We start from the raw sequence: 19,608 nt of genomic DNA, 5'->3' as shown, positions 1-19,608 counted from the left end.
GTTGGTCAAAAGGCTTTATTGAAATAAACAAAATGTACATGAACATTTTTAACTAAGCTGAATAATTTAAAGATTGTTAAAAATATATTCAGGAACATCATAAAGTCCAGCTAATTAGAAAACTTCTCTCTCAGGGCACGGCCTCGTAGCGTGTCCTTCGTTTGAAAAGGTCAAATGTTGAACATGTCGGTCGTGTTTGTAGGCGGGGTTTGCAGCAGACTGGCCCATCCTCCAGTGGGAGGGGCTTTTGTCTGAAGAGGTCAGAGGTCATGAAGATGGAGAGGGAGGGTCCATCTTCCACCTTAATGCTATGGCAAGAGGGCTGGGCCAGATGTAGCCTATCCTGCAACACCTGACTGATCAGCTGCTCCTCCCGAACATCTACGCTGACCAATGAGGTGAAGAGAGCCTGGGAGCGAGAGACGTTCACTTCTACGGGGTGAGACAGCGAGACAGATATACAGACGTAGACAGGGTGCGAGACGTACAGACAACAAGAGAAAAACAGAATGAGACAGACAGAAGAAATCAGAAAAAAGTTGTGCAGTATTCAATCAAATGCAGAAACACTTAATAACTTAAATACTGTGTGTATTTCTGTGTGTTTCACCTTCAGTAGCTCGGGTGTTGATCAGGTGTTTGGTCCTCTCTGACCGCTGTAACGTCTCCTGAACGGCCCTCTGGGTGTTAAACCCTGCCCCCTGCAGGATAAGCACTTTAGTCACCATGATAGCACTCTCCTGGCCAGCTGTCAATCAACTCAGTGATGTTTTATTGATTACATATTCATAATGAACCAACCTGCAGAGACTGAAGCTCTGCCTTCAGAGCAAGAGTGGTGTTTAGCTCCACAGTCTCCAGACAGCCCGGATCTTGAGGAGGAGACTCCGCCCACTGTCGAGGGGCTTTACAAATCAGAGTGGAAGAAAGTTATTCTGATATTGATAAATTATCTGATCAGGGTCAGGGGAAAAAAAAATCTGCAAAAAAGATGTGATCTGAAACAACTAGTTTCTTGATCTGACTTCCAACTTATTGATTTACTTTGACTACCGGGATGACGTCCTCGACTCCTCCTCTGTCCTCTGATTGGTTGCTGTGGCAGAGTCTCCTTCACTGTGATGTTAGGTTCTGGTGTAACTGTGATGACCAGCGGCTCTTCAAATCTCACCTAAAGGAGATAAGATGGAATTATGTAATCTCACACGCAAAAAAAAGTGTCATAAAGCTGGTTATGGACTTCCTCTTTTCTGCACATCAATGTAACAGATTTACAAACAAGAATCTTTAGCTGAGGGCTGATATCACTCAGAGAGAACATCATCTTGAAAAACAGGCAAGAAATAACAGCGATTGAAGCCAAATTACATTACATAAACTCTTAGCTTCATTAAAACTCTGAATTCAAATTCAACACACCAGGTTACCCCCCTAATGTGACCTGTAAGTGCAACCCCAAGCCTCTCTATACAAACACACACACAAACACAAGCAGTACATGTCCCAACCTTTGAGTCCCCCTTTCCCTTCGTCTGTCCTCTGGGACGGGGCTTTGGCTGTGAGTGGTCATGCTGCTGAGTGATCTTCAGTGGACGGGACTTCAGGTGTGTGGGGCCAATCTTGGGGGCGGGACTGAGTGAGATGGACAGGTCGAGTTCCGGACAGTGAACCATGGGGGAGGTGGAGAGCGGGAGAGGGGCAGGGTGAGGAGAGGGGGGAGGAGAGAGGAGGGAGACTGAGCTCTTCATCCTGACAGGGAACAACAGAGGGAGACATGTCAGAGATAGTCAGGGTGATGGTCTTTATCTCTGTTGTAGAAATGTGACGTTAGCGAACGAGTCTGTCTTTTGAATGGCTCTATTAAGTAAACGATGAGAACCGATTCGCAGTTGCGAACCGTTTTTATATGCAGATTGCCCACGCTGCCTTCACGTGTCACCTGCATGCCCCATGAGTCTTTGTTCACACTTATTGTCTACACTTTGTTTTTGTTTACATTGTTTAGATGTGGATTCGAGTCAAGGACCTGAGCTCCTGTTAAGTAGTTCAGGTGTAGAAACACAAGGTGGGGTAGTACAATTTTGCATTTAGATTTTTATAATGTCCTAATTTTTATTCTAGTTGTATTTTTATTTTGTATATACATATATATTTATTCTTATTTTTTTTTTCTGTATTGTTAAAATGTTCTTGTGGTAAAAGTTTTACAGTAAACTTGTTTGCATAGAAGCTATCTGTAGCCTGTGTAGTTTTTATAGTGCCACAAAGTGTTTTAGGTGAGGGAAAATTAAAAATAGTGATCTCACTGTTGAAGCATGAGGATATGGCACCATCCTATGGAATGTTTACAATGCCAAATGAAATTATAATCAATATTTCAGAATAGGTTTGAATTCTTCTGATCCAAATCTTATCTTATAACTGCTACCAGTGATTGTTTCCTCAATAAAAACGAGTTACCCATGGTTGACTTCCAAAAAATAGATAAATATAACAATGAGCCAAAGAGCCAGTCTTTTGAACGGCTCTTTGAAAGGAACGGCTTCTCAAGATACAGTTCGCTTCAAAGCCATAAATCCCATCTCTAGAGTGTATCACAGGTTAGCTACAAGACAACTGTAACGGTGGCCATGGTAATGTCAACTAAGAAGGCATTTAAGAATGATGGCTGAGTTTATAGTGATTATATCCTGACAAAACCCTGGTATTTAAAGCGATTGTTGATTCACTTCTTGCAGTCTCTTTGTGTAGTTCTGCTTGTTGTGTCTGTTAGTCACGGAGTAAACATTATTACAGACATTAGCCGCTAATGCTAACGTAGGTTACTTCTGTGTCCTTACCTCTTTAGCCCGCTAACAAAAGCACTTTGGACTCTTCCCAAACAGACCTCCGTCAGATAACGGCATACAAATATATATGATTCAAACTTTTCAACCCCAAATTTGAAGGACTGTCTTTCAAATTTCCCTCTTCCTCCTTCTGCTACTTCTTCTTCTTCAGTTGTATTGCAGGTAAGTGTGTTCTTCAACAGATTGATACTACCACCTGGTGGAGGAGGTCTGCAGTTTCAGATAGAGTCTCTAACTTTTATATCAGGTAATTCGACCAAGATAAATTGATAAATAAAATAAAAATCAATTGCTGTATTAATGATAATGCTATAATACTAAATGTATTTATGGTTAGGATTTTTATGATTTGTTCAGATATTATTGAGCAGCTCTCTCTGGTATTTTATCCCCTTTTTCACACAACTTCTTTCCTCCTACTGTCTCTTCTGATATTTCTATGTGTAGGGGCCATAATGTTGATTTTCTATCTTATTCGTTAACCATGATTATTTCCCTTTTTTTATTGCTTACTTCATTTCCGGTTTGGGGTTCATGGGTGTGGTTTACCTTTTATCTACCTGTTCAGTTGGGGGCGGGGTACACACAGAGGGTGAGTGGGGTTGAGTATTTTTTGTTGACCGCCATCGCCACCGTCATCGTAATTTTCATTGTTTATTTCAATCTTTTTTGATATTGATTTATTTTGAGTGTTTGTTAATAAATAGTAAACCTACTTTGAACTTTGATTTTGATTTAATGGCAAGACGCGTCGCAAGCACAACCCCATTTAGTCTCTGCGGCACCTTAAAAGCTGAGCCGCTTCACTATGCTTTGAGCAAACATGAGCAGATCATTCAAAATATTCTGGTACTTTACATTTAGAGCACAGGCGTTAAATGTCTCCTTTTTTTCCTTTAATCTTGACTAAACACTATGAAATTTGGAAATGCAGAATGTTATTTATATATTACATTGGATAGTAAATGTTAATCTAATGAGCAGGCAGTTTTTTATTTAACTTTGTCTACTTTGTTTGATTTGTTTTTTGGCATTTCAAATCTTCCACAACTCTTTTAATCCCATGTGACTCTTCTGTATTTATTGTGTACCTTTTCAAGAGGAGCCAACCCACAAAAAGATTTTTTCACACAATTTTACCAACATTTGGAGTGTCAATAACACTTCTTGAATCTAGAAATCTTGAGCATCAAAAAATGAAAATCCACGACAGCTGAAAATAATAAAATTTAATGATGTTCAGATTTAAGAACATTAAAATTGTTTCTGACCGATGAGTCATTGTTTGTGCTTTTTAACGTTTTAGAAGCTGCTGTTGTTGGAGATGCAGAAACAAACGGCAACTCTTTAAAGATGCAGCTGGGGAACACAAACTGTCCAACATGTCCACCATTTAACTTTAAATTCAGACAGTGACAATAAGTGATGTGATGTTAGGTAAAAAATGTGCTGCACATCAATCAGAGGCTGATTAAAGCAGAGACCCTCCCCAATCCCCTCCCTTTGACAGTGACATAGAGTTAATGACATGTTTCTACGATAAAACACCCCGAGCACCATCATGTTGCTTCAACATGATGGTGCTGTCATAAATGTACAGCTGTAAACATACAATTATAAACTTACAATACATTTGTAACTGTACCGTAATACATGTGCAGTTATAAATGTAATTTATAACTGATATTTTATCACAGTACAGTTATAAGTGTGTGTTTATAAATGTTTGCTAAATGTACTCCAGGTGTGACGGTGTGAACAAGCTGATCTGAGATGTCCACTTCTGACAAAAAACATCCGGTCCAAGTGAGTATGACCAGAAAATGTTAGGAATCGTAGTCTGTTGCCAAAGGGATTTGTTGTCCATCTCCTGTGATCTCAATATCTGCTTGTTCAGGTGAGTTGATGGGATTTGTAGTCCAGTGAGTTTTTTTTTAGAATGGCTGCTGCAATCCACGATGGCTTGTAAAACCCAGATATCCGTTTCCTTGGAATGTGACGGTGGAAATACTTCAATGATTACACGATAAACTACCATGCAACAACCACACAGACACCCTGAACATGTGCACTGTTCAAACACACACAGAGACATCTAAACACACGGGTAGCGTTTGGCAGCAAAGATGAGGTTCAGTGAAGCTAATCAGGGAGAAACTGTCAGAGTGTTTAGTTTTCAGTGTTTTGGTTGTAAAAAATCGGATAAACTGGGGTTAGTTAACTTCAATGTGATGGAACTTCTTATCGACTAATATGGGAGTTTTCAATGATACTGTTTAGAAAAAAACCTGTTCATCAGAGCTAATATTATATCAGGCATTGCATCACTGACCTCACACTTTAACATTGACACTTCAGATGTTTTTCTTTAACTTGTCAATCTGTCACAGATGAAGTGTTTGAACACACATTCTGGTCGAGCTCACAAACTGTAAATTTAAGGCTTTTTCGCCAGATTTGATTGCTTCAAAAAGTTACCCGTGTAACAACGCCTCCAAACATCAGAACTCCCCCCCAACCCCCCACAGGAAAACATTATAACAAAATTACATTTTTCATTACTGCAACAGTAAACCTCTTCTAACAAGCAGCCTCCTTCACAGTTCTTGATTGCCAAATAGGATTTTTATCCCATTAGAAAGGTTTGATTCCCTTTGTGATTAAAACTGCCATCCTCTTCATCCATCCGCTCATTCAGTCTCTGTGGATTTGGTCATTTCTTTTTTCTTTCAGCGTTTCTGTTTCAATCTCCTGGAACAAAAGAACAAATATAAAGAACATAACCAGCAACAGCATTTAGTTAAAAACATTTTAAAAAATGTGAAACATCCTCATACAGACCAAATCATAAAAAATCTCAGCTGAAAAAGGAAAAGTAAACAGAGATCGTAGTGGGGCCGGAAGCAGGCGACCGGCTATCAGACCGCACTGCCATCAAGCATTTTGGCGGGGTATTGCTGCGTGACACGGACACATCGATTCACAAGTATGTAGAGCTCATGTCCGCGTCAGACCCTGCTGCGTAGGGGCGACGCAGAAGTATAAATCAGCCTTAAGACAAGAGTCATTGAATTTCAATGAATGTCTGCTTCAAATCAGCACAGGAATCATCTGCTGTGGTTCAGTGGGTTGGCGGTTCGATCCCAGCTCTGGCAATCACATGCCGAAGTGTCCTTAAGCAAGACGCTGAACCCCAAATTGCTCCCTCTGTTGTTCAGAGGTGTGTGAATGTGAACGAATGAGATTAGCTATCACTGATGGTCCCTCACTACATAGCAGCCTCTACCATCAGTGAGTGAATGGGTATGAATGGGTGAATGTGACGAGTAGTCTAAAAGCGCTTTGAGTGGTCAGAAAGACTAGAAAAGTGCTATATAAGTACAAGTCCATTTACCATCCATCTGTCATAAAACAGTCAGCTCTGTATGAGTGTGTATACCTGTTAAAGTGGTTCAGGGTAGGCCTGTCTGGGGTCAAAGGTCATATCAGGGATGTAGGTCTCGTGCAGGTCAGGGTCTAGCGGCATGGTGTCTAGAGGCATGTCAGCGTATCCGTAGGCAGGGTAAGAACCGTCTAACTCTGAAACGCAGAGAAGAAACACTTTAACTGATAAAAAAAACAAAACACAGAACAGACTGCTGACATGATTATTATCAAGATTCATTAAAATAACACAAACATTTATCAAATCTGGTGACACATTCTGAACAAACTACAACATGTGTAAAAATGTACATTTTTGTTGTTAGGTGAAAAAGTTAAACCTCAGTCTAGGTTTTCCAGGACCCTGGTTTTGGACTGTGTTGGGAAGCATCCTGAACTACAGAATGTATTTTCAGAAAAGCTGAATCATGAGTTCATTTGGTTTCTACAACTTCACCAGGAGCTCCTTCAAATGACCTCCATAACTGACAGCTGAGTGAGTGAGTGAGTGAGTGAGTGAGTGTGTGTGTGTGTGTGTGTGTGTGTGTGTGTGTGTGTGTGTGTGTGTGTTTGTGTGTGTGTGTGTGTGTGTGTGTGTGTGTGTGTGTGTGTGTGTGTGTGTGTGTGTGTGTACTGAAGTGGAATAATCCTCTGAAAAAAATTACACATTGAGATCCCAGCTTTAAATAGAACCAATACCCTTCTAAATCACACACACACACACACACACACACACACACACACACACACACTTGGGATGAAGAACATTAATTAAAGATGGAGAGATGAAGGGATTTCCAGAGTTCACAGAGGAAATGAGAGAAAAAGGATGACTGAGAGGAGACTCGTCTTTTGTTTTCGTCACCTCTCCTTCTTTTATCTCCCACTTTCTTTCTTTTTTTCCTCTCTTTGTCACTTGCTCTCTTTCCCCCACTCTCACATCTCCTTCAGTATTCACCTTCATCATTGTCTTCCTCCCTCTTACTCTCTTTCCCTGACACTGGCTCTTCTTTTGTTCATATAGAAGAGTTTCGGAGGTCTGATTCATAAAGAAGTGATTACATTTTTAACATTAGAGATCAGATTAACATCACGTTATTAAATAAAACGAGTGAATCATAATCTTCAGTGACTCAGTCTTCCTTAAATAGTCCAGTAGTTTGGTATTTTTGAAGTGAGTTGTAAGAAGGACTTGCCAATACTTCACACTCCCTTGCAAGGAAGTGTACTACACGCGATTCTCAACATGTTGGTGTTGCATCAGCAAAACAGTGCCAAACAGGATGGTTTTTTTCACAGCTCAGTAAAGCACTGAAAATATTCTGTGTGCACTGAATCCCACAGTGTGCACGGAATCTCGCAATGGTGTTTTGGTGGACATTTTTAAAATCAGCTAAATTACACAGTGCAAATAACCCCGTCTGCAAGCGGTGTAAAGCCTGATAGTGATTTCATGGATGGCTGTGATCATCTGAAATTTCCCTACTTAGGAATTGGACTTATTTTCCAAGATGACGGGACAGCCGAGTTTGTTTGCAGCCTGAGATTGCACTGCCTAATTTAACCACATCTGAAAGCTTTGCCTTCCTCTTTGACATTCAGGTCGTGCTATGATAGGATGTTAAAGTGAGTTTGACATAAAGAGATTGGTATGCTTTTCGGAAAGTTCAATCGTTGACCTCTAAGTTGTGCAAATTAAGCAGCAGGAAGAGTCAGATAATAGCCAAGTTCTGAGATCGACAACTGAAACATAATTGGATGAAACTACTCGACTATAAATGCAGAAACTTCAGACACCAAAAGAGCAAAAAATACCTGCATAAGCCCAAAACAGGATCGTGTCAGAAACAGACTTACTAATTCACTCTATTTACCTTTAATCAAGTGTGACATAAAGAATCCCCAACTGTCACCTCTTTAAAAAAAGTATATTTCTTTAATAACCTGTAGAGGAGAACACTTATTCAAGCTAGGGTTGGTAGTCAAGGAAAACTAGAATTAATTTAAATGTAGCATTTCCTCAGGACTCCGTCTAACCCCTCCGCCACTCCCCTTGGAGCTCCTCCAAAAGGACGCCTCCGCTCACATGCGCGAGTGCCGCTGATTCGCAACCATCAAAACCGGTGTTCAGCACATCTTTTGTGTTTTGCACTACGTCAACTCATGTCTCACTCAGCGGTAAGAAAACACCAAAACATTATCATAGTGAAAGTTAAAAATGCAAACAAACATGAAATGTACACGCGGGAGGCGGGCAGAACGGCAGGACAGGATTTGATTGGTTTCATAATTTGGCTCCTGATGGCAGGGATTGGTTGGTGTTTTCCCGGTTTACTCTGGCTGTAGATAGCGTTTTTTTTTTTTTTCAGAAAAAGACAGAACTACCAAGCCCAGCTTTAAACTGGTTTGAATCCAGCTATGAAGCCAGTTTGACTCATGAATATAACTGTGTTTAAGGAGTTGTCTTTGTAGGTCAGAGTACTCACCATCAGTCAGATACGCAGCCTCCAGTGGTATAGCAGAGTGAGCCTGAAACACACAGACAGGCACACAACCATTATAACACTGTTTTACAGTCATTGTCTTTGAGTGTGAGGGCAGATGTAGATCAGAAAACTTTTTAAAAATCAATAATATATTGTTAAGTTTTACATGTTTGCTAACCTATGGCCACATTTCTCTTTCTGTTCTTTTGCATCAAAAAGAAGTATTCTGGATCAGCTCTAAATCACACGAGGGATGTTAAATCATCCATATATTGATGTCAGAGATTAATATTTAAAGGAAGTACAGTTAGCTGTGATCACCAGGGAGACTGGAGTTTTGCAGATATCAGATATGCAGATATTTCAAACTCATTTTGGCAGATACCATTAGTCATGCATTCCCCTTTTTCCATTGTAACTCCTGTACTAGAATTTACTCTTATTGTGACAGTCTCTTTGTTTAAAAACAGACATTAACAAGGCAAACATTTGGTTTTACCATAAATGATACATTTATTAATTTTCAGATATAGACATACATCTGCTGTCTGTTTCTAACACTTACTTCCATGAAGCTTTCGTGTTGAGGCTTGTTGTTGACGCATGTAAGCTGTCATTGCATGCGCATAATTAACGTACCGCCTTATGGGACGTACATATCTGTCAATAATGACCTTTACAAGCTTTTATCTGCAAATACCAATATTATTATGATATTAATCTTGAGCATCCAGTTTAATGTAATCTACATAGAGAGGAATCTCAGTACTTTGTTTCTATTAGATTACACTCAATGGTGTCACATAAAGACTGAACACAGATGGAGACAGAACAGAGGTTTAACCTAACATCTGATCTTTGATAGACAGAAATAAAGCCAGTTCAGAGCTGAGACCTGACTACTCAAGACAACCTTCAAACCTCCCAATGAGCAAGTTTGTTCAAAAGCAGCAAGTGCAGACATGCAGCAAAACAGATTGTTATCCTTCATTTATTTCTAAGATCAGTTTCAACTGAAAAACAGCTTAGATCCAAAATAGTCCAGGACTGTTTTTTATAAAACGTCTCAACATCACGGACAAGGTTTCTCTGAATTAACAATGAACTGCAGGTTGGAAGCTGGTGTTTGGTGAATAATTGAATCATAACTGGATTCAATCTTTGTAAATAGTCAGTTCAGGAATATACACACACACACATGCACACACACTCACCATGTCCCAGGCAGCAGGGTCGTGTTTGAACAGTGAGTGTGTGAGCTCCACCGAGACTCTCTTCCTGTAGTCTGAACTTTTGTCCTCTGAGATTCTGAACAGCACGGCGGCGGCATACGTGGCTGATGAAACATCATTCACATCACAGCATTTTAGTTATACAACTCATGGACATTTTAGAATCATATGATCACAAGAATAAACACAAAGCAAGTTTGTTTTCATCAAAAATGTGTAGTAATAGGAGAATATTTGCAAATTCAAGGGTCAAGATAACCAAATGTATGTAAATTACAGCCACATTTTCAGTGAATTTGCAATAATATGCATGTAAATGTATGTTTTTAATTCCTAACCATCATGTAAGCATTAGGGGCTTGCATATTATTCAACAGCAGGTGGCGCTTTTCCCTCAGATTTGTTTCTTAAAAAAAGAATCACTTAACTGGGATATGCCAGATCATTTTTTGAATTTCATGTCTTTCCACCAAAGTTATTAGGAGTTCAGACACCAAAATAAAAAAAACTAATATCAGTCAATCAGTGGCTGTGATTTAACCCTCTTGTTATGTTCGTTTCTCTGGAACAGCAATAATGTTCCTGGGTCAATTTGACCCGGGGCATATTCAATTATCCAAAAGTGTCAGAACCCCAAAAAATCCCAATACACATTTTTTTTAAATCTAATTATTAACTCCATTTCTAACCATTTAAATCAAGATTTAGTCCAATGGTGTACTTTAATTCTCACAGATCATGGTTCAGGTTAACTCTCTCGTTTTTCATTAAATTCATGTAAAAACTTTTTAAAATGTACATTGGAAAGCCCTAAATATAAATACAATAGTTTTAAATGACATAGATTTGTTTATTTTATTTTAATTGTATTCTTTTTTTATTTTTTATGAAGTGATGTGTATAAATTAACAAGACTCCTCTACTGTTACATGCTGCCCAGTTTTTTATGCTGCATATAGCTGGTTTGGAAGGCATATATTGCCTAAAATAGACTTTAAAAAGGGTCAACTTGACCCGCAACATAACAGGAGGGTTAAGAAAAACATATAATTCTTCAAGCCGAGACAGACGTACCGATTCCCTCATTGTTGGAGTGCAGCAGCTCCATGAGCGGAGCCGACGCCCCCTCTGCATCGATCAGCTCTGCAGATTGTTTATCCAGAGCGAGTTCACAGAGAACGCCGGCTGAGACACGCTTCACGTTTTCTACATACGAGTACAGCAGCTGCGGGAACACATTCACACATTTATCACCAAACACAGCATAAAGAAAACACGAAAAATAGATCAAATGAAGAGTAAACGTCACAATAGTTAACATCATGCGAGCTACAGGTCACTGCCATGTTCCTCTTGAGAGGTCAGACTGAAGTAGAAAAACGTTATGAATACAGTGTATGCTGTAGCACCTGGACAAACAAAGGAATGGTCTGCATGTTAGAGATCTCTCCTCTATTTATCGGATCTCTGGCCAGAATGTGGAGAGCTCCTGTACAACCCTCAACTATCTCCTCCATACGAACTCCATCCTACAGACACAGACAGAGAGAGAGAGCGAGAGAGAGAGGAGAGAGAGAGAGAGAGAGAGAGAGAGAGAGAGAGAGGAGAGAGAGAGAGAGAGAGAGGGGATACCTTTCATGTTGAGGAAGAAGCAGAAAAATCCCCTTTTCTCAAACATTTATAGAGATGATATCAAACAATGTGTGTGTATGTGTGCGTATTGACACACCTGGTACGTCTGCTGAGCAGAGGAGGCATGTCTCTGCGTGTCCTGATGAGCTTTCAGCAGCAGGTTGACCAATCGTGGGATGGCTCCTGACTCTCTCAGTGGCGCCTGGTTGGCTGGGCACAGCGCCAGGTTTCGGATCAAACCAACTGTAGCCTGAGGGAAGGTCAAAGGTCAAACAAGTGTCTGAATAAAAGTTTGATGGTCAGGTTGAAACATTTGAAGAGAAAGGCCTCCCTCTTCAGCCTGACAGCTTTTTTCACAAGATTCCAGACAGCCACCGTCTACCTTCTGGCCACAACCTGGAGCATCTGCTTTCACAGCGGAGGCTTTGAACATGAATCACTCTGATCCCATGTCCCCGACCTCCCCCGGGATGTACAAGAAATTCTTCCAGAGGTGGAAGTTGAAGACCTGGCAGACAAGTGCCTCCACCAGACGTTCCCACTTCACCTGAACTACATGATTCATCTAATGACACAACAACAAAGTCAAACTTTGATCTTTGGCCTTGGATGTTCTGGTACCTGGTGCACTTCTGAACCAACCTATGCTGGACAGGGTGTTTGATACGAACTAGCTCTAAAGTCCATCAACAGGCACCACTCAGGGTCAGGACTGGGCAGGCTGTTTTACCCTCCAGTTTCTCCCTCATTGACCGAGGTCCTGCAGCAGAACTAATCCCAGTACCCCGATGGGGCTCTTTGCAGAGAACGCAATCCAGAGACTACAGGAAGGTCGAGCACTCTGACCTCCACTTTGAGGAATATGCCCAAACAACAATTAGAGCTTTACTCTTGGGACCTAAAGTCCCAAAGAGTCGACCCTCTCATTACCCTGAGAGAACTCTGATACCGCAGTGCTCAGCTGGAAGCCTGCCAGTATCTGCATTCCTGCCTGGAGCTTCTAGTTTTAATTCAAACTCATTATAAACACTGAAACCTCTCTCTCTCTCTCTCTCTCTCTCTCTCTCTCTCTCTCTCTCTCTCTCTCTGTCTCTCTGTCTCTCTCTCTCTCTGTCTCTCTCTCTCTCCTCTCTCTCTCCTCTCTCTCTCTCTCTCTCTCTCTCTCTCTCTCTCTCTCTCTCTCTCTCTCTCTCACCTTCACGACAGGCCAGTAGTGTGGTTGTGACAGCAGTTTGATGACAGCAGGGATGCCATAGTGAAGCCGCACAGCATTCTGAGCCAGCTCTGCATCCTGATGGCGGGAGGTCAGGTGACGCAGTGCGCAGACAGCCGGCTCGGCGACGTCCTCCTTCTCCCCGGCACGAAGCACAGCATGAATCAACGCCTCCACGCCGCCAAACTGTGTCACCAGAGTCTGACGAGGAGAGAGTTTAATTAAAGAAAAGTTTAAAAACAGACAAATGACGAGGCTGTTTCAACACAGCATTTAATCTTTGTCAGTTCCATTTATACCTAATGTACCTATAGAGGAACATTTTGACATGAAGTATTGTTCTCTGATGAAATAGGTTTGGGTCAAATAATCCCTGGACATGTAGAAGGTGAAAAAAATAGAGAAATGTAGAATTCTAATGTCCTTTGATGAAGAGTATTGAATTTTATTGTTTTATAATGTTGTGTAAAAGTGTTATATTGTTGGGCACAGATTTAATAATAAAATAACAATATATATCTATAAATAATTGTATTGTTATTTTGTTATTATTATTATTTTTATTTTTATTATTTTTTGTATTATTATTATTGCTTTTTAATTTAATTTTTTAATTTTAATTATTATTATTATTATTATTATGATAAGACAGTTAATTACAAGTGTTTAACACAATTGATTAATTCTGTCAGAACAGTTCTAATAAACAAAGTTTAAAAAAATAAGAAAAAAAGATATGGTATTATTGTAGTGATATTTAATGTTATGCATCCTGATGAGTCATATCATGTAACATAATGTTATATAATGTATGTATATGTAGTATAATCTAATCTAATCTATAATATGACATAACATTCTAATCTCTCTTCAGGTCACCTTGTTGCGTGAGTTGTTACAGGTGAGGTTGGACAGGATGCCGGTCGCACACGTCAACATGTTGACATCATCAGAACCCAGCTGGGTGACTAGGATCTGCAGAAGACCATCTAGACCCTCCTACAGACCAATTAAAGTCCATCAACACACCAGTTAGATCTCATTTCAGACAAGTCCAAATAAATCAATAACCAGTAAAAGAAAACCTCTGACCACATTTAAAATCACTAAAGTAGCTTGTTCCCGTTTAGTTTCGTACCTGTTTGGTTGCAGCGTCTGAGGGTTGCGGAGCGTCCACAGGCAGTTCTGGATCAGACGCTGACTGGAGCCTGTGAGGTGTTGGCCGAGGCCTGCATCCCACCTGCACAGGTAAGAAACAGACACATCCTGAAAATGACCGCTTTCCAGTTACATTCAGGCATGTGGATTTACTACGTTACAATCACTGGCCTATTGCTGAGACACACTGAGTGCTCTATACTCAGGTGTGTGGTCTAACATTGAGCATTCTAGATTATTGTTTTAGAGTTAATTGTTATATTTCTGTGTATAATTTCTGATGATATTGCTATTATCACTAACTTCTATTTGAATTGTTTGGGTCCTACCAGCCTGCATGTTGGGTTTGTTGCTAGGATGCACTGAGGGGAAAACTAAGCTAGTTAAGAATGAATTAAAGCAATGGTGCATCATTTGCTCCTGCTATCTGCTCTGTCTCAACAGCTGATTCACACATTTTATTGCACTAATGATATTCAAACACACTCATAAGGTAATGCTGCTCTATGCAGTTTGCTCTGGTTTTGCATCTCATTGTGGAGATGAGCCGCCTGTATCTCTGCTCTCTGCTCTTAGATCCTGATGGAGCTGAAATCCATCCACATACAGATGACGGGCGCTTCTTACTTGTATATCGTGAAGTTGATTCATGATAGAGTAAAACAAATTACCCAGTTTTTGAAACAAAGCTTTTGTCATTGAGCCAGCAAAAGCAGCTCTTAAAGAAAAAATTTGTTCACACTGGGTTCCTCTGACAGCCTCAGACTGATCTAATTCCTGATTATAGTAATTTCAAAGACATAGTAACAGACTTCATGTTCAGAATATTCTTTTTAAGTCATCCAGAGGTGAAGTAGTTGTCATGATCACTGAAAAGTTTGCGTCTGACATCCTTTATAAATACTGTGGTGCAGTTCAATCAACCTTTATATATAGAGCGCCAAATCACAGCAAACATTATCTCAAGACGCTTTTACAAACATAACAGGGTCTAGGCCGTACTCCATGTTAAATTATTAACAAAGACCCAACATCAAGACAAGATAAGATCCAGTCCCATCTTACAGACAGGACTCAGTCTTATTCTATCTTAATTCACCATGAGCAGAGAACTTTGCAGTATTTAGCAAGTTACAGTGAAAAAAAAGTCCTTTAACAGGCAGAAACCTCGAGCAGAACCAGACTCATTTTAGACAGCCATCTGCCTCAAACAAGTTGGGGTTGGCAAGAGGGATAGAGGAGATTAAGACACCAAATCCCAGCAGATGGTAAAAATGTAACTGTAACTGCATGCAGCTGGTAGCGCCAGTGTTTGTGGATATGGCATTTTTGCAATGAGGCTCATTTGAATAGAAAGGGGACAATTTCCCGCCAAATTAACGCAAAAAATGGCTCATCTTAATGTAATAAAACGAAACCGACACACTTGCTAGCACAGTTTTTGGAGCATTTAACCCTTTACTGGCGCTTTGTGAATGAGACACTGGCTCTTTGTCTGATCTGCATGTTTAGCAGGCGTAAAGCTGCTCAATCTTTAGTGAATACGGCCCTGAGTGTTCTACATAATTCTTTTTCATCATTTTTAAATATTCATGTGTAGTTTATTACTTATAATAATACTTTAAAATTGTCATAAGTATTTCAAAACCTTGGACGTACCAGCCTCTACGATGGCGGGTTTATTGCTGGGACAAACTGACAGCACTTTGAGTACCCGGCTGGTGGTCCACAGCAGCTTCTCATAGTTGTAGTTCCTCATGATGAACACCAGACCCTCTGGACCTCCATTGGCCAGGATGATCAGCTGATAAGAATAAGGAAGTACCAGGTAAGGTTTTGTATTCTAACAAGTACACAGAGTCAGGATGTGTGCAGATTGTGCTCACCTTGCTCTCCTGGTTGCCGTAGGACAGCAGCTGCAGACAGTCGGTGGTGATGGCAAGGAACTTTGGGTTACTCTTCTTCAGGAGAGGAACCATCCTCTGCAAGCCGTCAGCCAGACGCAATGCCATCTTGGATCCTTCCTGATGCAGCAGCAGGTTGTGGAGGGTGGTGATGGCGTAAAATAAGACCGACTCCACCGGAGAGCTGGAGGAGGAGGATACACAAAGAGGAAATATGGAATAAACTGAACCAGACCAAGGAGTCAATTATTTTAGGGTGATGTTTCTGTGAAACTGGTTTAAATATTTGTTCTTTGAGTTTCTGTTTCAGGCTCAAACTAACAATCGTCATCACCTGCATACCTCTTCTTCCTCATGATGCTCAAAACAGCCTTTTACAACACATGACAACAACATGACCACACACAATCACAGACACACACACACACACACACACACACAGCTGTGCTCTCTGTGAAGCTTTTAGTTTTTATTCAATTTTATTCATTTTGTTTGAATGAATCAATTATGAGCCTGAATTATCCTCATGTGTTAATCCTCAGCGTGAAGGATTAACTGTGTGTGTGTGTGTGGTGTGTGTGTGTGTTGTGTGTGTGTGTGTGTGTGTGTGTGGTGTGTGTGTGTGTGTGTGGTGTTTCTGTGGGGGGATTTAGTGCTAAAATTCAGATTTCTGTTCGCCTCTGGTCAGAGTATTACTGAGTTTTCAGAGCTGCAAATATGAAATATTTAGAAAACAGTCCAAACATTTTATTGGTTTCTGTTATAAAATATTGTATTAAAGTGCCTACCATCATCTCTTAGAGAACAATAAAAATCATGAAATTGTGACAGTGTGAAAGCAGTTGTCATGATGATGTACCACAGAGAAGCTGAACATTCAGCTCCTATTGGCTGAGCGTGTTTCTCACGTTCTGATTTAACTTTATTGAGTTTCATCTCACAAATCTGACTGTGGACTCACAGTCAGAGTTACTATTTTATATAACTCTACAGTAAATATAAACAGAGGAGTAATTTCAAATATGTCTGAGATAAGTGTCACAGCTGTTTCAGTTTAATAACAACATGCTGAGCTCCACAATGTGAAAGCAAAATCTGGGAAATGTTATTTGTGGTACAACAGGATTTCATAGTCTTGTATTAGAATCAGTTCTTCAGAGAAGAAGGGAATATACTTTATTAATCCCTGAGGGGAGATTCAGATTTGTTACTCTATTATTGAACATGCAACACACATATAGGCTAGAACACACACACACGAACAGGAACCAATGAACATGCACTAATGAAGAGACGCCAGAGTGAGGCAGCTGCCCGCAAAAGAGCAACCCTGGCTGTTAGAGGTTCCTTCCTCAAGGGCGTCAAAGCAGAGTCCAGGAAATGAACTGGCACCATTCCAGCTAGAATCAATTTCCAGACTTGGTGCAGTACAAAATGTAATCGTCAAAATCTGGTTCCTAAATAAAGTCCCTCCAAACTGAGCTACTGTCGGTCCCCTAGTTCAGTATCAGAACCAGTACTTCATCATCCTGTGGTAGATGTATTTGTACCTGAGCATGCGGACGAGAGCCGGGATCCCTCCTGACTTAAAGATGATGGTAAGGCCCTCCCTCTGATGTGAAAGGCTGTGCAGCACACTGGCTGCACATCTTGCCGTCTCCATGTCTACAGCTGTCGTCATGGCGCGCACCACGGCGCCCACAACTGATGGAGACTGGATCAAGACGCGGCGACTGGCCTCTTTTCGGGTCAGCTGGTTGACGATCATGGCTGCCTTGTTCACCACGACCTGCGGAGAAGAAGAGAGACTGTAGCAAATGAGTGTCTGAAGTACTGATTGTTAATGATCAATGAGTCATGTGACCATAAACCTAATTATATTATCATACTCTCATTGTTTGACTGTAAACTGCAGAAAATTAGAACATCTGTAACACTGGTGTCTGGTGTGTCAGGTTTATTGAGTATTGATCTCACCGGGTCATCGTCCCCCAGTAGTTTGGTGAGCTCTGGCACCGCCCTGGTGGCGAGTTCAGCGTCATCCTGGTAGTTTATCAGGTGGACTATCGCAGTCTTCAACAGCTGGGAGGGTTCAGCCAATCGCTGCACATTGCTCTGCTGCGTGGGATCTGATTGGACAGGCATTGCCGCCTCCCCCTCCACCAGTGTTTCTGGAAACATGGCCGCCCGGACACGCTGAGCACGTGTGAGCGAGAACTGAGCGTCTAAATCTGGGAAGAAGATCAATCAATAAATCAATAAAGGAATACATGAAGAGATTTTTTTCAAATTGACCATGAATCAAAAAAGACTAAGATCGTTTTTTTTCTGTACATCACTTTTAACATGACCAGTTGAAAATCAAACCACCGACCCTGCATCTATGGAAGACACATTCCACCTCAGAGCCACAGACATGTGTTCCCCTAAAGCAGTCTTTAGTGTCTGAATAGTCAAAACACATAAACATGCAAGTAACCAGGCTCATTTAATCTATGATCAGAATAAACAATAGATCAACAACAGGGAAAGAAAAACCAATAAACGACAATAACAGCTGAATGAACCACAGAAAAAAACAGACAAATTAAACTAATAATCTGATTATGAACATTCAGAAATTAGGATTTACAGGAAGTCTCACCTGAGGGGCTCTCTGCTCCGCACCCTGCTGAGTCTCCGCCCCCCCGCGGTTGCAGCAGCTGGACCACCTGTAGTACTGTTTGCAGTACTTCCTGGGTACTTCTTACGGCCGCTGTAGTCAGTGCTGCTCTCGTCGTCTCGGACTGTTGTTGCTCCGGATTGAATCCCCGAATCTGACGAGTAATACGTCTGCTGCCACTCTGCCACCTTCACCACGCTGTCTGCTTCACTCACTGCACAGATAACACAGAACTGCATCAAATACCAGACCGTGGGTTTAATGTTCTGCAGCAGTACAGATGAAAATGTTGCTAGATGCAAGATAAATGCTCGACCTCATGCGGAAGGTTAGTAACTGAACTTTCTGAGGGTCATTCTGGGCTCAAACAGACTCTTACAGTTATTCTATACACACGTGAGACTATGATTTCAACAACATCTCCTGAGGAATCATTTTGGATGAGAATTTTAAAAGCCGTTATGCATGATGTTACAAAATACAATGGCCCCTGAATCTTTCTTGTGACTTTCTCATACATTTCAGGATGCTCCTGGCCAAATTGCATACCTGTACGCCTATTGATGCAGTTGTAGTACACAAATATGTGCATAGACATCATATAGCCAAAAGCATTTTTCAAAAACAGGGTTTTAGAGCCTCTGAGACCAAATGGCCCAAAGATAGGAGTGGTCCCTATCATCCTGTGATTTCCCAAGGTGTAGGCAACCAGAAATCATAGTGAAAAAAGGCAGCACAAAACATCCTGAGGGGTGGCTCCCAGCTTACTTTACTATAGTAGAAGTTAACAAAGACAGCATACAGTGCACTTTACTGTTAAAAGTACAAAAATACATAACTTGTGTTTATATGTGAACAGTAACATGTAAACAGTTATAAACTGTGACCTTACTCTGCATGGACATCATCTCTGTCCACTGATGGTGCTGCCTTCTGTGACCTCTGGCCTGCAGGAAAACAGAACAAACAATAACAGGATTACAAATTGAATCTCAGAGTTTTCTGCAGGATTAAAACAACATCTGCAGAGAAGCTGAGGTGTCAGTTTC

General features: G+C 40.8%; 2 protein-coding genes and 1 long non-coding RNA gene across 3 annotated transcripts in view; 1 reads left to right on the top strand and 2 right to left on the bottom strand.

The window, feature by feature from the left end:
• Nucleotides 1-3,059, bottom strand: ppp1r35 (protein phosphatase 1, regulatory subunit 35). Its single transcript, XM_034711069.1, has 6 exons — nt 2,841-3,059; nt 1,509-1,749; nt 1,045-1,171; nt 802-905; nt 611-701; nt 1-432 (listed from the first exon to the last, which is right to left on the bottom strand). The coding sequence occupies exons 2-6, from the start codon at nt 1,746-1,748 to the stop codon at nt 131-133; spliced, it is 864 nt and encodes a 287-aa protein (XP_034566960.1). The 5' UTR covers nt 1,749; nt 2,841-3,059; the 3' UTR covers nt 1-130.
• LOC117832098 lies at nt 2,621-13,314 on the top strand. Its single transcript, XR_004635138.1, has 3 exons — nt 2,621-3,011; nt 4,594-4,655; nt 12,829-13,314. It is a non-coding gene; the product is annotated as an uncharacterized LOC117832098 (long non-coding RNA).
• LOC117832097 (junction plakoglobin-like) overlaps nt 4,064-19,608 on the bottom strand; it is a 39,340-nt gene continuing 23,795 nt past the window's right edge. Inside the window, 18 exon segments of the mRNA XM_034711070.1 lie at nt 4,064-5,600; nt 6,289-6,428; nt 8,759-8,801; nt 9,973-10,094; nt 11,065-11,215; nt 11,400-11,519; nt 11,720-11,872; nt 12,818-13,036; nt 13,715-13,834; nt 13,974-13,996; nt 13,999-14,075; nt 15,649-15,797; nt 15,880-16,081; nt 17,448-17,686; nt 17,875-18,128; nt 18,542-18,585; nt 18,587-18,773; nt 19,452-19,506. Of these exon segments, the coding sequence (XP_034566961.1) occupies nt 6,292-6,428; nt 8,759-8,801; nt 9,973-10,094; nt 11,065-11,215; nt 11,400-11,519; nt 11,720-11,872; nt 12,818-13,036; nt 13,715-13,834; nt 13,974-13,996; nt 13,999-14,075; nt 15,649-15,797; nt 15,880-16,081; nt 17,448-17,686; nt 17,875-18,128; nt 18,542-18,585; nt 18,587-18,773; nt 19,452-19,467 (2,256 nt within the window). The 5' untranslated portion in view covers nt 19,468-19,506 and the 3' untranslated portion in view covers nt 4,064-5,600; nt 6,289-6,291.

Source organism: Notolabrus celidotus, chromosome 20, assembly GCF_009762535.1.
Source record: "Notolabrus celidotus isolate fNotCel1 chromosome 20, fNotCel1.pri, whole genome shotgun sequence".
Classification (NCBI taxonomy): Eukaryota; Metazoa; Chordata; class Actinopteri; order Labriformes; family Labridae; genus Notolabrus; species Notolabrus celidotus.
The sequence above is the reverse complement of the archived record's forward strand: the minus strand, read 5'-3'. Positions and strand labels throughout refer to the sequence as shown.

Coding starts and splice junctions, on each gene's coding strand:
- ppp1r35 (XM_034711069.1), bottom strand. CDS start 1,748: ATGAAGAGCTCAGTCTCCCTCCTCTCTCCTCCCCCCTCTCCTCACCCT. Junction 1,172..1,508: donor AGGGAAAGGGGGACTCAAAG/GTTGGGACATGT, acceptor TATCTCCTTTAG/GTGAGATTTGAAGAGCCGCT. Junction 702..801: donor CAGAGCTTCAGTCTCTGCAG/GTTGGTTCATTA, acceptor CTTATCCTGCAG/GGGGCAGGGTTTAACACCCA.